This window comes from Lygodium microphyllum, chromosome 5 (genome assembly GCF_053477565.2).
Source record: "Lygodium microphyllum isolate KBCC chromosome 5, Lygodium_microphyllum_v1.1.10, whole genome shotgun sequence".
Classification (NCBI taxonomy): Eukaryota; Viridiplantae; Streptophyta; class Polypodiopsida; order Schizaeales; family Lygodiaceae; genus Lygodium; species Lygodium microphyllum.
In genome coordinates, this window is record NC_141139.1 from 114,640,549 (window position 1) to 114,657,325 (window position 16,777).

Here is a 16,777-nt window from a genome sequence, read left to right on the forward strand (position 1 = left end):
CACAAAGTTGGGATCTTAAATGAATAATTAAGTTATGAAGTTGCAAATGGTTCTCCACCTTCTTATTAGATGATGCTTTTGCACTCCTTGACCACATACAATAGAATGGAAACCTAACTAGAGGTCGAGAATCATAATTTATGTAAATATGGCTATGCTACGAAAGGCATTTCTATGCACACTTACTTAACTATCATGAATATGTTTTTGAGTATATTTAGCACATTACTGTGCATTCCTACCAATGTCATGGATATCTTGTTGGTTTCATAAAGAATGTATCTTTGAAATATCTAGCCACATTTTCAAAGTCATTTAATCATTGATTTTAAAATCTCATTTTTAGATACCATGTTTAACACCATTTGTCTTTACACCAAAGTTGAAGATTTTGACCCACAGTCATGAACCCACACAAATTTTGCATAAAAGGCTTGACCCAAAAAAATAGATTCAAGAAAAATTTGTGATTATCATTCAAAGATCCTACAACATATATACAGTTGACCCAAAAAAATACAATCAAGGGAAATTTGCGATCATTATAGAAAGCTTCAAGTATTGGATAGAACATATATACAATAAAGGTTTCTTTACTTAAACATATGACTATAAACTAGTTGTGTAGGTTATAATTTTTATCCTCATTGTCTTCATTTACTTGTATTTTTAACCATTTTTGTGTTTATAATTAAATGATTGATTCAATAGATTTTTTATTTTTTTGGTATTATCATAAGCTAAGTATACATATAATAGAATGAATAGTTGTTAGTCTTTGCAATCTACATGCATAATGAAAGCATGAATCACCATATTCTTTTTCAATGGCATATCTAGATGATTTTCCTAACCAATGGATGAGTATACATGGTTTTTATCATGGATGGTTTGAGCTTTGAATTGATCCTTCTTCACAAGTGGTCTAACTTTAGCACAAAAGGTTGTTTAAAATGGTAAATGAGATGAGATTATAGAGAGAACCAATGAAAAAAAAAATTTGAAACATGCTTCAATTTCACAAAATGATTGCAAAATTACTAATATTAATAAGGACAAAATAGTTACATGGCTCCCATTTCAGAAACATTTACATTCTTGAAAGTAAAGGGGGAGGCCTTTCTTCAATTTTGCACCTCGAGATCGTATAATCTCATCTTCCTCCACTTTCTCCCATCTGCATATATAACGTTACTTCTTTAGATGAATAGCAACATATGCTACCAAATTTTAAGAATCAATTACAAATGATTCAAAGATGGCATGACATATGAAGACATAGTTTCTCAAAAAACCAAATTTAGAAGAAACCACTTGTGCATTCATACCCTCCTATAGAATGACACCTGTGGACTTGAGAAATAAAAGCTCAAAAGTGAAGCATTTTCTCACCCCAAACCCAAAATAAGATGGTGAATAAAAAGTTTGTATTGTCATTATATTTACATCCAATATGGGGAATATGAATTGGACACATGCCATGACAAGGCGAAGAAAGAAATTTGCATTATAAATAGTAATGTGTAACATGTGTGTGTGTGTGTGTGTGTGTGTGTGTGTGTGTTTTCATGTGTGTACATATGTATGCATGTATGCATATCTCTATGTGTGTGTGTGTGTGTGTTTGTATGTAATATGTGTATAAACACACACACATACACATGCAGACATGTGTACACACATACACACACATGTGTGTGTGTATATACACATACACATACATACATACACGTAGAGAGAGTTGAGAAGTGAACTGCATGGCAAATCTAGCATCTCAAATATCAAATGTAAAAACCTTAAGTTAAAAAATCCAAGAAAAACAAGAGAAATCACAGAATAAGGCCCCACCTTCTCCATGAAGAAAGCCATAGTTGTCACGAATCACGTGGTGGGGGGATTTTCTTGAGTGGTTGTGCCAAACACACACCATATATACAATAGAAAGCTCACTCAAGAACACAAGAAGAGAGATGGAGACCAAAACATTTTCTTGTTAGTTTCTTCTTCTTCTTTCACCCACAATGCAATGTACATAAAGTATAAATAAGATATAACACAAATGAACGTGGTCTATAAAGTCAAACAGTGCATAACAAACTATACTAATTGACAGTGATACTCTAACTATCCTAGCTATATATAGGTGCAATAAACCAAATATAATAAGAAACAAGTCAATGGCCATGTAATAGTTGACCACCAACATGCCAAGTGTAGATGTATGGATCCATCTAACTAGGTGGTCCATCATCAATTCCTGCACGTGTTGAGCTTACTATCTCAATGGTCCCCCTCAAGCTCAACTATATCTCTACAAATCCAAGTAAGCTTCAAAATTTTTGAAGCTTCTTTGCATCCAATGCCTTTGTGAAAATATGAGCTATCTGATCCTATGTGATGACATATACCAAGTCAATCTCACTTGCAAGCATATTTTCTCTCATAAAGTGGTAATGCACCTCAATGTACTTTGTCCTAGTATGGAACATTGGGTTTTAGCTAATTGTATGCTACTCATACTATCACAATGAATGACAATTAGACCATCTTCCTGCCAATCCAAATCACCCAATAACTTTTGTAGCTATACCACCTACCACTCTGCCATAGTAACACTTGTGTACTCAGCCTTTGTACTTGATCAAGCAAATGTAGGTTACTTTTTGCTACTCCACATAACTAATGTACTACCAAGGCAAAACATGAATATGTTGGTAGATCTTCTATCAAACATACTACTAGCCTGATCTGCATCTATGTATCCAAACACTTATATATCCTTACTTGCCTTCTAAAAAAGTCCATAATGCAAAGTAGACTTTACAAATCTCAATATATGTCTAACTGCATTTAAATGAGGATTTCTAGGCCTCTACATAAATTGACTAACAAGGACAACATCATAACTCAAGGTTAGCCTTGTGATAATCATGTAAATCATACTTCCTACTATCCTCTAGAACATAGTAGGGTCTTCTATCTCATCCCCAACATCAATACTTAAATTCACATTTTGCTCCACTAGCACTACCTTTGGGACAACCATATACCATCATCATATTTGAACACCTCCATACCAAGAAAGTACCTTAGTTTACCCCAATTCTTCATCTCAAACTTCTTCTTCAAAAGATCTTTGACTTTAGCAATCTCATTATCATTGTCACATGTAATAATCAAGTTATTCACATAGATGACTATGATGAACAAACTGACATCTCCCTTTCTCACATAAAGTGAATGATTAATATCAATGACATAAAAGTCAATGTTGATAAGATACTCTCCATTCTTGTCAAACCATGCTTTAGGTGCTTGCTTCAATCCATAGAGTTGCACACATATGTGGAATGCTCTAAATCCTCATAACCTGTTGGCTACTCCAAATATACATCTTCTTGCAATTCACCATGCAAGAAGGCATTCTTTACATCCATTTTCTACAAAGTCTAACCTTTGGTTGTTGCCAAATCAATCACACGTCTAAGATTTGTCATCCTAGAAACTAGACTAAATATCTCTTTATAATCTATGCCATATGTTTGAGCTAAGACTAAATTTACAATCAACTTAGATTATACTTGCTAATAAAACCATTAGCATTATGCTTAATTTTATAGACTTACCTATGACCAACAACTTTCTTGCCTAAGCTTAGGCAATGATACTAGATTCCAAGTCTTATTCATCTCTAATGGACCCATCTCCTCATTCATTGCTGCATCCCACAATGAGCATGACCAACAACATCCTAAAAACAAGTGGACACAACATCCTCAACCACCTTTACCATATAACCTTTTAAACCAAATATTTTAGCAAGGTATGTGATCGTGCTAGACCTACATATCATTAGATCACTCAGTCGAGCCTTTACATTACTATATGCTCTCTATGCAATAAAACCAAACACTTTCTGGTGTGACACATTGGGTTTCTTGCTTGTAAGGCATTCTTCAAGGATCATCCTATGAACTGAAGTTGTGGGAGTTCTGTTCATAATATAGACAACAATATGAATAGATTCAAATAAATTATATTTTGACAAATTCTTTTTATTCGATGCCCATGAAACTTTTATAATATGTTTATTTTTCCTTTTTGCAATCCTATTTGATGTGGGATATACTTGCAAGTAAACCGCCTCTCTTTTTCCCATGAGAACTCAAAAAGTCACTGAACTCATTAGATAAATACTCCTCCCCCTCCGTCTAACCTCAAAAACTTAACTTTCAAGCCTATTTCTATTTCAACAATAGCCTTGAAAGTTTTGAAGTGCTCAAACAAATCACTCTTTTCCTTCATGAAATACACCCATAGCTTTCTTAAACGAATCATCAATAAACATGACAAAACATTTACTGCCACCAAGAGATATGTTTTGTGTAGGTCGCCAAACATCTATATGCACAACATGAAGTATAGTCCTACTCATATCTCTATCATGTGAAAAAGGTTATCTTGTCTACTTACCAAACTAACATGCTTCACATGCTTTATGAAATTGTGTGACTTTAAAAGCAAGCAACCTTGTAATCGACCCTTTGGATTGTATGCATTTTAATCTTTTTACATTCGCATGTCTAATATATTTGTGTCATCATATTTCAATGTTCACAACCACTCCTTTGCCTTTAGCACACATAGCAACATTCACAGCAAGAATTCCAACATCTAAAGTGGACATGCAACCAACTCTACTTTGTTTTGCAACCAACCGGTACTTATCATTAAAGTCTTCTACAAAAAAGCCTTTTACATTAAATGTAATTTGTAGCCCTTGCTCTACCATTTTTCCCAGACACTAAATTCTTTGTGATAGATGGTACATGTAATACATTTGACATACTCTTTATTTGACCGTCATGCAAGGACAATGAAACTTTTCTAATGTGTGAAATTGAGTGGCATAAATCATCACCCATATGCATATAACCTGGATTTTGTAAATTCTACATCTTTCCAAACCATTCAACATTGTTTGTCATATGATTAGATATACCTAAATCAATACACCATACATCATCATGTGTTCTATTTTTTTTAATAGCATTCATCATATGCTACATAACAAACAAATTTTGATTTTTGTCTACATTTTGTCATGAAGAAGATGCATAATTTCCTTATTGCAGGGGTTGAAGGGTGATGCCTCTTTTGCACTTAGGGGAGACTTAGGGTCATAGCTAGACCTACTAGGACTTTTAGATGCTAAACAAGTTGAGCTTTCATGGTGTATACCCTTTTTCCTTCTTACTTACTAAAGCTATAGACACCTTTATTTTGAAAATCAAGGATGGACTCTATGTGTGGCATGATTCTTATTCTATGGGTTTCTACTAATACATTCTAGGGCCATAGGGCACCACTCTTTGAGAACCTAGGTCTATCTTATCCAAGTTGGAAAAATGCCATCACGAGGTGGTTTGAGGAGTGGTCTACTTTTTATTCTTTAAACTTTGACCAAGATTTACCTCCTTTCTAGGAGGGCTTGGTAGTATGGGCTAGCAATGCAAAGGTTTGTTGTTTATTTGAAGGAGGCTATGGCCAATTGGTGCTTTTACAAAGCTATAAAGGATGCATTACATTCAAGTGTGTTGTTAATATGTTTCATTATTGTTGTGTATTAAGAGTTTTTATGTTGCTCATCCCTATGAGGAGTTGCAATTATATATTGTGCTTTGACAGTTTTTTTATGTTCATCCTTGTGAGGAGTTGTAATTATCTACGATAACATAGTTATCTAAGATGTCACATTAGCGCTTCTATAAAGTTTTAGTTGAAAGAGGTGGTTTGTATCTTCTCTATGAGTAGGAAATATTTCTAAGTACAACTACAAAGGCCTCTATCAATTTGAACAACATGCTCCTAACATCAACAATCCTACTATATCATCAACCAAACATGCACTTTTCCATGAAACAAACTTTACTACTAGGTGAAAAGTCAACTCTGAAGTCTACATGAATCCCATGATTTGAGATAAAAATATGCAAAAGAAGAGGGAAAGATGCCCCAATAAACTCACCGACACTCTATCTAGTCTCTTTAATATAGCAAAAGGAAAAGAAGTGGCAAATAGGTGGTTGGTATAGATGCTACATGGGAATATCATTAGCCTCAATAAAGAAGGCACTCTCCAACCAATATCATATGTAAACTACTTTTTGCCTACAATATCCTACTCTATCTATCCTCCGATAGCTCAATCTCACTTCACTAGATATAAACAAGGTCCAACCATAAATAAGCTAGTTGCTTGTAGTCTCCTATTCTATACATCCTTTAACATATCTCCTTTAACATCTCAACTTGGCTTTAGATATAAAAGCCACAATAATATTTGTTAACAGAATACATCCACCTTCAAAGACTCTAATGCATTGTGATTTTGCATATAAACCAAGCCCCAAGGATACCAACTAGCTATCAATTAGCTCCCATCACCAAGGACACTCCTTCAACCAACTCTATAAAACAAAATCTTGTAGTGTAAACCCAAGTACTTGAGGGCTCTCACTTCCTTGCAATCCCATCAAGGAGAAGGGAAACATTTTAAAAGCAAGATTTTGAACATTAATGGGTGACATAAAGGATTCATTATGTTCCTATTAGTGATCAATTACATCGAGATTTGGACTAATGAATTAGAGTTGACATGCACTGAAAACCCCACTAACCCTTTGTTAAAACTCCCCTTTTTGCAAGGCTTTGTTGGGGTAGTGGGCCTAGGTCAATTGACTTGTGCCTCAATTTAATGTGAGTCAATGGAGGCAAGTTAATGTGAGTGTGCCTCAATTACTTGACTTGTGCTCCTCAAATTGTGGGACTCCAACAAGTGCAAGATTTATCACTAAAAATAATGATATACTAAGTTGATAAGTAGACTCCTGCAAGTTTGAGTACATGGCAGCATGCATGTGCCTTCCTCTCTCTCTCTCTCTCTCTCTTTATGAAAATCGTTTTCTAATTATTTATTATACTTTTTGTTTATGGATTGCATCTTTTTGTGCATTGAATTGTGGCATTCACACATGTATGGACTTGTTTGTGGCCATAATTCTTTCCCAATAGAGCCCCTCCATGCTAAGTAATGCACTTAGGCATGGTGAGGCTCTAAAGAGGATGACCATTGATATCCCATAGAAGGTCCTTGACACACTTGAAACTCAAACATTAAGCTTTTGTACTTATGTCATTTTCTCCTTTTCAATAAGGGCATTGACTATTGTAATGGGTTTTTTTTGTGTTATCTTAGATTCGCATTCGATTGCACAACCACCATGAAAAAAATTACAAGCAAACATTTTCCCACTGATGATTTATTAGGATTCCTTAAGAAGTCCAAGCTATTTTAGCTAAGCAAAATATTTGATATTCTCATTAATCCATTAGTTGAGAATCAATATTTATCCTTAAAAATTCCAAAACACAATAAATGTTAGTGTATATCTTTAAAAATCAAAAGATGGGCCCAAGTCACCTATAGCTCTTATACAATCCAAAGTCAAAGTGGTCTAAAATCTGCCAATGTTTGTGAACCCACAGAAGACTAGTATATGGGACTTGTTTTAAATGTGTGACCCATGCTTACATTCAATTCTATCTAGAGGGTGAGATTTTCCACTCTTCAAATTGGAATTTTGGTCAAATGTAGTGCCCATAATCATGTTTTGGTTCAACCATTTATTCTTTTAAACAATTTAGAATTTTAGTCAAGTGCAATGTCCATTATCATGGTATTTCTTTTAAACACATGTAAGAAAGTGTTGAATTTTCTCTTAAAGAGCACTAAAACATAAAAACATTCTGGAGACATTTCCTTAACATGACAATAAATTTTTTACCTGCATCTGGTAACGAGATGGTGAATGAAAAGGGAAACCTCCAACTTGGCTAGTTCCTTCCCTGCACATTGACGAATGCCCCCTCCAAATGGCATGAATTCTGCATTGCCTAGGTGTTCCTGCATCAATTCACTAGAATTGATGATTCAATCTTACCCAATACAACCACCACATTAAACACACTAATGAGCCACTCTTCCAAGTTCCTTGTTTAGAAAATGGCATGATGAGGTGATGTATTTACTTTGATTATGCAATAACTACAAACAAGCATCCTTAATTAATATAAATACCTCATTCAAAGTACAATGCCAAATTCAAGGAAGAAGATAAGAATATTCATGCCTGATTATTCCACCGCCAAGGGTTGAAACTTAGAGGATCTGGGAAGTTGTTTGCATCCATATGAGTAGGGATAAAACAAGGCATTATTTTCCAACCCTTTGGAATGATATACCCTGAATGGTATGAAGGCCATGTGTTGCAATAAGTAGATACATATCTTTATTGTCTTTGTAAACTTTGAAAAAGCAAGCAATTACCACAACACTTGACTTACCATTCACCTCCACATCCTTCAGTGCTTCTCTGAAAACAATCTCACCTGGATTTGCAAGTCGTAATGTCTCATTAACTACCTGTATACAAATGTTCACAAAACACAAGCAAATGAGACCAAATCTCTCTAGAAAGTTGGGCTATGGGTGGGTATATTGAAAGTTAATGGCTTAGTTCATGAATCGTGAATCCTCATTCATCCTTATCACCTCAATTTACTTCAACAAAATTACACTATCAAGTAAAGTAAGGCAACAAAGTCTTTCCTTAAAGTTATAGGGCCACATACAAAGGTTTTCCTTAAACTTATAGGGCCCCATGTAAAGTGAAAAAGCATAAAGTGAAGTCTTCTAAACAATTAAACTTGCTTAGTTAAGTAGACATCACAACTTTTATGCACTTTTTAGATGAGGAACCAATGAGCCTCGGACTAAGCCTTTAGGAGTGTGTGTGAATTTCTATGGTCAGAGGTTCAAAACACACAATTGAGTGGCTCCATGATGCCTTACCCTCCTAAGGGTTTCTACCTTTAGCTAAAAATATGAGTAATACTCTTGTTAATACATCTTACTGAAAGTATGAAAAATCTAAGATCCAACCATGTGGTGGATTCATAGTATGGCTTGCACAAGTTGAAAGAGGGAGCATATCTCATGAGAGAATGGTTGGCAAATTTGTTTCCTCTATAAATATGAGCTTGAACAATTTTATGTTTTAGGGAAAATTAATATTGTCTACTCTCAACAACTTTCCACATCTATTTTGTGAACATGGTAAGGAATTTTAATCGTATTTCATGGACATAAACCATATTTTGGCCACGTCATTATGAGGTGAGAAACAATTTGCAACCAATGCCTTCCATTTTGAGATCCATTAAAGGCTTTAAATAAATTTTTTTACTTAAATATAAGGGTGTTTTTATAAAAGCTAAATAATGCCTTTAACTTTTATTTATTACTTTTTCTATATTATTAAATCATTGTTACGTGTATAAAGAATAGACATGCTTTGGAGCATAGTTTTTACTCCCACCATGACTTAAGAACGAAAGATTTTTGGCTTTGCTAGTTCTTCATTGAAAATTGATGTAGATCTCCTTGCATTATATACATAGATATAGACTCATATATATATTTATACAACACAAGCTCACACACACACACATACAATATACTCATAGGTATCCATAAGAGAACAAGGGGATGGAAGAGAGGGTGACTATATAAGCTATATTATATAGATATCATGAAATATGATTGGTAGGATATGCATATAAGATTGAGGGAATTTACATTTGCATTTACATTTAAATTCTCATTAAGGTGATAAACATATAAAGAGTAAGTATATGTTGAATATGAGAGAGAGAGAGAGAGAGAGAGAGAGAGAGAGAGAGAGAGAGAGAGAGAGAGAGAGAGAGAGAGAGAGAGAGAGAGAGAGAGAGAGAGAGAGAGAGAGAGAGAGAGAGAGAGAGAGAGAGAGAGAGAGAGAGAGAGAGAGAGAGAGAGAGAGAGAGAGAGAGAGAGAGAGAGAGCTATCTAAAGTTCCCTTACTGAGAGAGAGAGTGTGTGTGTGTGCATGTGTGCAAGCACAGACTTAGCATAGTGTGTCTAGATATGTGTGTGTGTGTGCATGCATGCTCATATAAGACCCCTTACCATAGTGTGTCTCAATACTAGACATGTTAAGTGGATGGGATAAAGTTGGTTTGTGGTACCTCCCCATTGTGTGCTTAGAGCCATGCCATGGATTCAAAAGTTGCACATCTATACCTATAAAGATGAGTGAGCTTACCCCAACTTCATGGGAAATATGTCCATCTTGGTCTACTCTAATTGTAGACAAATTGATCATTAACGTATGGGTGCTCAAGCCTTGATTGCACTAACCTCAAAATATGTAGATGGTTGGAATATATAAGACTCTTAAATCCATAGCCATGGAGTATGTTCCTAAAAGTAGCCAAAACATGGATTCTCCGTTTAAGGGGGAGATTACTAACCTTACTTTTAAAGACAATCAATGATTGCTATGGAAGCATGCATGTACACAATTTATAAGGCAAATGAGAGCTTCATCTGAAAGCCATATGTAAAAACTATCTTTAAATTTTACATATACATACATACATACATACATCCAAAAAATTTGTAGGGAGAGAAAGGGGAAGAGATGGTCTAGCCACTTGGAAAATTTCCTTAGTTCTTTGTGGTAAATGACTCTTGTTATTAGAATACCTTGTTTTTGTTGTTTTTGGAAAAGTTTTCTTTCTTCTTTGTGGTAAGTGACTCTCATAAATAGAATACCTTCTCTATGTCATGAAATATCACATATTACCCAGTGTTTATACATGTAATTAAATGCAACACTATACGATGCTCTCATTCAATAGCTATAATATATTATTCTAGTTGTGGCTTAGAGAGGTCTCAATCTCTAATATGTCTAAACCACATTCAAATATGCAAATATATTCTCTACCCTTTCAATCTCACAAAGAATAGTCCTTTTTATTCTGTGTGTGTGTGTGTGTGTGTGTGTGTGTGTGTGTGTGTGTGTGCACGCACACCCATAAGCGCATGCATATGCAAATAGTAGAGGGTGGGGTTGGTAGGATGTGGAAGGCTAAACAAAGTAGCAAGGATGTGGGCACACAAACTTTGTAGGCCACATAGGTAGGGTGCGCACACACACACACACACACACACACACACACACACACACACACACACACACACACACACACACACACACACACACACACACACACACACACACACACACACACACACACACACACACACACACACACACACACACAGAGTGAGTGAGTGAGTGAGTGAGTGATATGGGAAAGAATGGACAAAGAAGGGGGAAATTTTTTGGAAAGAGAGTGAGTGGATAGAAAGAATGGATGAGAGAGAGAGAGAGAGAGAGAGAGAGAGAGAGAGAAGATGTTGAAGAAGATGATGATGATGAAAAAGAAAAGAAAAAGAAGGAGAAGAAGAGAACTTGAAAGAGTGGAGATTGGGGGGGGGGAGAAGACAAAGAAAGGAAAAACATGAGTAAGTAGGGAGAAAGAAGAAGAGAAAAATAGGAAAGGGGGAGAGAGAGAGAGAGAGAGAGAGAGAGAGAGAAGAGAATATGTGTGTGCACGCATGAGTATCAAGAGAGATAAAGATGAGGGAGAAGTTGCCAAGTGGCCTAGTGTGCAACAAGTGGCAGTATGTAAACATAGAGGTCCAGGTCATCTACAATCTTTACATGTAACTTATAGCCTTAAATGGAATTGGGAAATAACTAAAGGATAGTAGGTGGATCTACTGTCAATAGGAGTACTTATGCAGTTCACAATAGAAGGCACGTAGTTAATTAAACTTGAGCTGGCTAACAGATTGAGGATGACAAATCATAGAAAAGCACGCCTAAAATAATATTTTACCGACACAATCAAGTGTGACAAAAGCAAAAATTGCACCTTTTCTGTAAATGACATCAACTTGTAAGAATCCCATGTCAATGTGGCCTTTGTAGCTGAAGTTGTTTGATCCAAGATGCGTGAGTGCTCCTCCTTATAAATTACAAGAAAATGTAAGGCATTCAAATGAATTTATGCCTATCAAAATAGTATAGCATACATATGTGTTTTGGTATATGCATAGATTTTTGTGCTTTTTTTGTTGTGTGTGTGTGTGTGTGTGTGTTTGGGGGGGTAGGGGGGTATCGGGTGGTGTTAGCTAATATATACTAGGGTAATATGACCTCGACTAGTTCCCTAGTTCTTACAATATCCACTAAATGTTTAGTCATGGGGAAATGACGAGTGAGAACGATGTTATCGATCTAGACCGGTTCTTTTGGACTCCTAGAGGCAAGGACTCTTATGAGGAAGCTTGCATATAATGCATATTTGATCATTCGGCCACGATATTGTTATGAACAACAAATGTTATACCTGGAGCTCTTTCAAAACTGGTGGGTTGTCTGTGATAAATTTTGTCGCGAATGTGAGAATGGAGGTTGTGGTTTCGTAGGCTGCAAAGATAACCCCAACCATGACGTCGATAGTAATGTCACGAGTCACTGCGCTTCCCTCCGCAGCCAGAAGACCATCCAATACATCGCTGATTCCTCTTTCCGGCTTGGATCTTTTCTCGGAAATCACCCTCTCTATCACCTTGATCACGTTACTTCTTGCCTGTATAAGCCGAAAAAGCTCCAAGTTATTCGCCATGCATGCACACACAGAGCATTAGTGTCCATACCGGTCAATGAGAACTTTTATGTACCTATCTGTGGCTCTTCATTACTTGCAATGACAAAATTCTATATTGAGTACATATGACTAGGGCTCCATATAGCCTACTAAGTTTGGAGGTCCCCCTCGATAGCTGTGGATTCAATCAACCGCCTCCTACTACACGTAGTTTGGGAGATTTTATATATAATTTTACTTGGGAAACTTACTGTGGTGCACGGCAAATTTGCAAGTCATGGAGCGATTGTAGGCAATTTGGTGCATCCCAACTAAGCCTGTGTGATCATGACAAAGATCACGACTAGTCGGCATAGTTAAACAGCGCCTTTGAGAGTAGAATATTATGATTATGTTCAAAACGGCATAGTAGTCGTGTGACTGGTCACAGCTTGTACATATCGTGTACGATTACAAGCTAGTACTAAAAATGCATAAAAAACATTGCTAAGTCGAAGATGAACATGAGTTGGGCTTCTTAGATTTGGGTTGCATCAAGGATGTAGTTGAATATAACCTGCATGGATCTTCTGTATGGCATACCACGTAGGTTGATTGGAACACGTAGCACCCCGTCAACAAGAGCTTCAAAGTTCTGGAAAAGGTAGTCATGCTCTGTAGCGTCAAGACTTAGGAGCTGGTTTATCACCAAATTGAAAGATAGCTGCAGGCCAAAGATTCAACCAGAGATGGCGCGTCATCAGTGTTATTGCACCATAAGAAGGTTTAGACAAATCCTCACTACAGTTCTTCATGACTGTGCGGATGACGACGACGACGACATCACCAGCTTCGGCAACACTAATTATAACGTACATAGTACATACTAGATACATACCCGTGCTGCTTCTTCCTGAAAGTGAATGACTCGACCCTCCCAAGACCTCATTTTCTGCAGGATTTGGTGCGATATAAAGCCCACCACTTTCTCGCTGCGAATTCGGGCGCCAACCACATTCAGTACTGCGCTCCTTACTGCCTTGTGAGTCTCCCCATGAATTTCCGTGGTATTCCGCTTCCCTATGATGTTGAGAATGGAGCGGGGGTAACTGCTTTTGAAGAGACTTCCCTCTTTTTGCAAAATAAACTGGTTAAATTTGGCATCTGTAGAAACGATGACGGGATCTCCAAAGAGGTGTGATTTGAACACCTTTCCGTACCTGCAGCCACGATATATATATAAAATGTAACTACATATACGGACTCCATTAGAAACACACAAATTGGCCTTCGACACTGCAAATGTACCCCAGCAGCTCTTTGTTTTTTAAACAATGCATGCCGAATGGCTTTTTTTAAATTATTAAGAATGCATGCCCAATGGCTAATTTTTATTATGCCGGATTTTCACCGGCGAGTGCCGAGCTGTCGCACAACAGCTGGGAGCATTCGATCTTTCGACGGATAAAAACTCGCATACCCACCTCTACCAGTAAGGCTACGGCTCATTGGCACAACAGCTCTTATCGCCTTGGATATGCTTCAATTTGGGGTTCTAGTATCTACATGAAGGTTTTGTCCTCATACACACACCCTTGCAACAGAATTCAAATTGAGAACACCCCCCAGTATCCGCACAATATGTGGGCATGCAGGGTTGCCGGTGTCAGCAGGAGCTGCCAGTCGCCAGCAGCTGCCAGTCGCAGCAAGGGCTTTCCTGTAGCTAGCACACCATGATCAATTGCGACAATCCTCTTACAACATGCCAACAATTACGTGGTGCGAGATAATCCTGAGTTAAGAAATACCGTTGGATGAATCTAAGAGAATTGTTGGCAGCCTCACGAATTACGAGGTCGTGCAATATTGCAATATTAGAGACAATGCTCTTAGATTATTGCCAACAACTACGTGGTGCGAGATACTGGTGAGTTAAAGATTTTACCGTTGGATTCGCTGAGTTAGAAAGGCCCCTGGGGAAAGGCTGTGGTTGGGGCGAACGTACTCCAGGGTTTCTCCGATAACGGGAAGGCGCCCCAATATACTGCCTGGAGGCAACGCATAATATTCAACATGGCCTCTACTACTGCTGCTACTACTACTACTACTACTTCTTCTTCTTCTTCTTCTTGGCAGTACACGATTCATCACTACGTAAGAAACCAACATTCCGATGAGAAGTGCGGCGGCCACCAGCTGCGCATCCACCATATTTCCGATCATGATCATCGACATGACCCTGTCAAGCCGTAGAATGATATTAGCTCGTGCGTCTGTAATCAGAGCTTGAATCAGCCAATGCTGCAGAAACAACACATGCGATGTAGCTTTTTTCTGTATAGAGAATCCACGCAGGAGGCCTAGCTTACTGGGGAGATCTAAGATACCATCTAGAGAAGGTGGAAGAGGGGAGTACTCACCTCAGTGAGCACTGAGCAGGAAAGGTCCCGACACCGGCGTATTGTGAATGGGAGCTGATTAGCCTATCAGCCTTAAATGGAGCGGGTTGAGAATGCGGGTCGTCGGGGGGGTTAAAAACGAAGGTAAGACGGGATATCCTGTACAGATTTTGACCAACAGACCCGCGACCCGAGCAGTCTTTCTATTTTTGCATGTTCACAAGCACAGGAAAACGGAAATACTCCCTTCTACCCAACACAAAAGAGGGAAAAACAAAAAAACCACTCTCGCGGGGGGGCCGGGCACCTACCGCTGGTCCCGCGTCTCGCAAGTTTCCCATGACGGATGTGGGACCCTTTTACACCAAAGCCTCGCGTCCCAGCAATTTTCAACTTACGCTGCAGTCCTGATATTCCTGACTATTTCTTTTTTTAAAAAAAATAAAAAATTTGAGGATGTACAAATATTTTACAACTGACTTCATGCATCATATCCACGTGTCCCCATTTCTTTTAAACCAAAAAGCAGTGCTTTACAGCGTTTAGAGGGGCTTCACGCTGTGAGCTTTGAAACTGCTCAAGTTTGGTGGAAAATGAAGCTCCTTCTCAGGAGAACTTGCTTGAACCTTTAGTGGCATGGCAAAGGAGTCCCAGTTAAACTAGCACCTCCCTTGATTACCTACCACGAGGAGATCCTGTGTTTAACGTTGGGACCGCCGGATTGTGCTACATATTAGAGGCCATTTGCCTACATGTCGCTCCGTCTTGCCCAAAATTAGCTTCAAGGACACGTAACTTTCAAAGACATTTTTGTCCGAAGAGATTGGTCATTAAAGGTAAACTACTTGTTTCGTGCAAAGAGATTGGTCATTAAAGGTTACAACTTACTATTGGCTAACACATTTCTTGTCTTGATGCACCTCTTATGTAGGCGCTCTGCCCCAAACTTTGAAGCACCAGTGTTCTTCTAGCACTTTGCGCCAGTATTGTGTTGGTGCTTTGCACTAAAGCTCAAAGTATCCCAATGTCAATAAAACAAGAGCTATTTAACCTACACCCCTAGGATCACTATTCAAATTTGAAACTCTACTCTTTGTGCTACTATTCTAAGTTAGGATCAATCATTTTTTAATTTTGCTTCAGCCCTCTTCTCTCTTAGTTTAGCCTATGCTTCATATTAAGTTAATATAGAAGACACATTAAGTGTGAGTGAGTGAGTGAGTGAGTGTGTGTGTGTGTGTGTGTGTGTGTGATAATTCAAAAAGAGATTTTAATGATGATGCTAAGGTCCTAAGTTGATATGATGTTATGACCTACAAGTACATCTTCATTATAAAAGCATGCATTTAGCTTTGACATACCTTTGGTGGATGTTATTTTAGCAATGAGAGAGAGAGAGAGAGAGAGAGAGAGAGAGCATATCCACATAGATGATTTTAAGGATTATCCCTTATGGTGGGTAAGCTATGTGACTCATCCTCTCCCCATTTTAGCATTGGCTCTCAAACTACACACACACATACACACACATACATAGGGGGGTGCGAACAAGCAAGTCCGAGCACGTTGTGGGGGGGGGGGGGGAGATGGGGCCAAGTGGGCGGGGACAACAATGGGGTCACAAGCATGCGAGCGATCGTTGGTGGTAGGGGGGTCACGGGCACGTGGGTGATGATGGAGATGGACCACATGGCACCCGTGCCAAAGAAGCAAGCAGGTGGGACTAAGGGCATACCATGTACCATGCCCCCTCGACCTCCCGATAATAATATGAG

The 16,777-nt window shown here is 38.0% G+C and overlaps 1 protein-coding gene across 1 annotated transcript; it reads right to left on the reverse strand.

Annotated features, from left to right (window-relative positions):
• Window positions 1-1,050: 1,050 nt before the first annotated feature.
• Window positions 1,051-15,047, reverse strand: LOC148036310 (cholesterol 22-monohydroxylase CYP90B52-like). The gene is made up of 10 exons (XM_087679131.1): window positions 15,024-15,047; window positions 14,549-14,904; window positions 13,502-13,823; window positions 13,181-13,327; window positions 12,364-12,606; window positions 11,887-11,979; window positions 8,407-8,485; window positions 8,193-8,305; window positions 7,848-7,966; window positions 1,051-1,177 (listed from the first exon to the last, which is right to left on the reverse strand). Exons 2-10 carry the CDS (start codon window positions 14,836-14,838, stop codon window positions 1,081-1,083), a joined length of 1,503 nt encoding a protein of 500 aa, XP_087535257.1. The 5' UTR covers window positions 14,839-14,904; window positions 15,024-15,047; the 3' UTR covers window positions 1,051-1,080.
• Between the last annotated feature and the right edge of the window lie 1,730 nt (window positions 15,048-16,777).

Coding starts and splice junctions, on each gene's coding strand:
- LOC148036310 (XM_087679131.1), bottom strand. CDS start 14,838: ATGTCGATGATCATGATCGGAAATATGGTGGATGCGCAGCTGGTGGCC. Junction 13,824..14,548: donor CTAACTCAGCGAATCCAACG/GTAAAATCTTTA, acceptor TCGTGGCTGCAG/GTACGGAAAGGTGTTCAAAT. Junction 1,178..7,847: donor CATCTCGTTACCAGATGCAG/GTAAAAAATTTA, acceptor TTATATATGCAG/ATGGGAGAAAGTGGAGGAAG.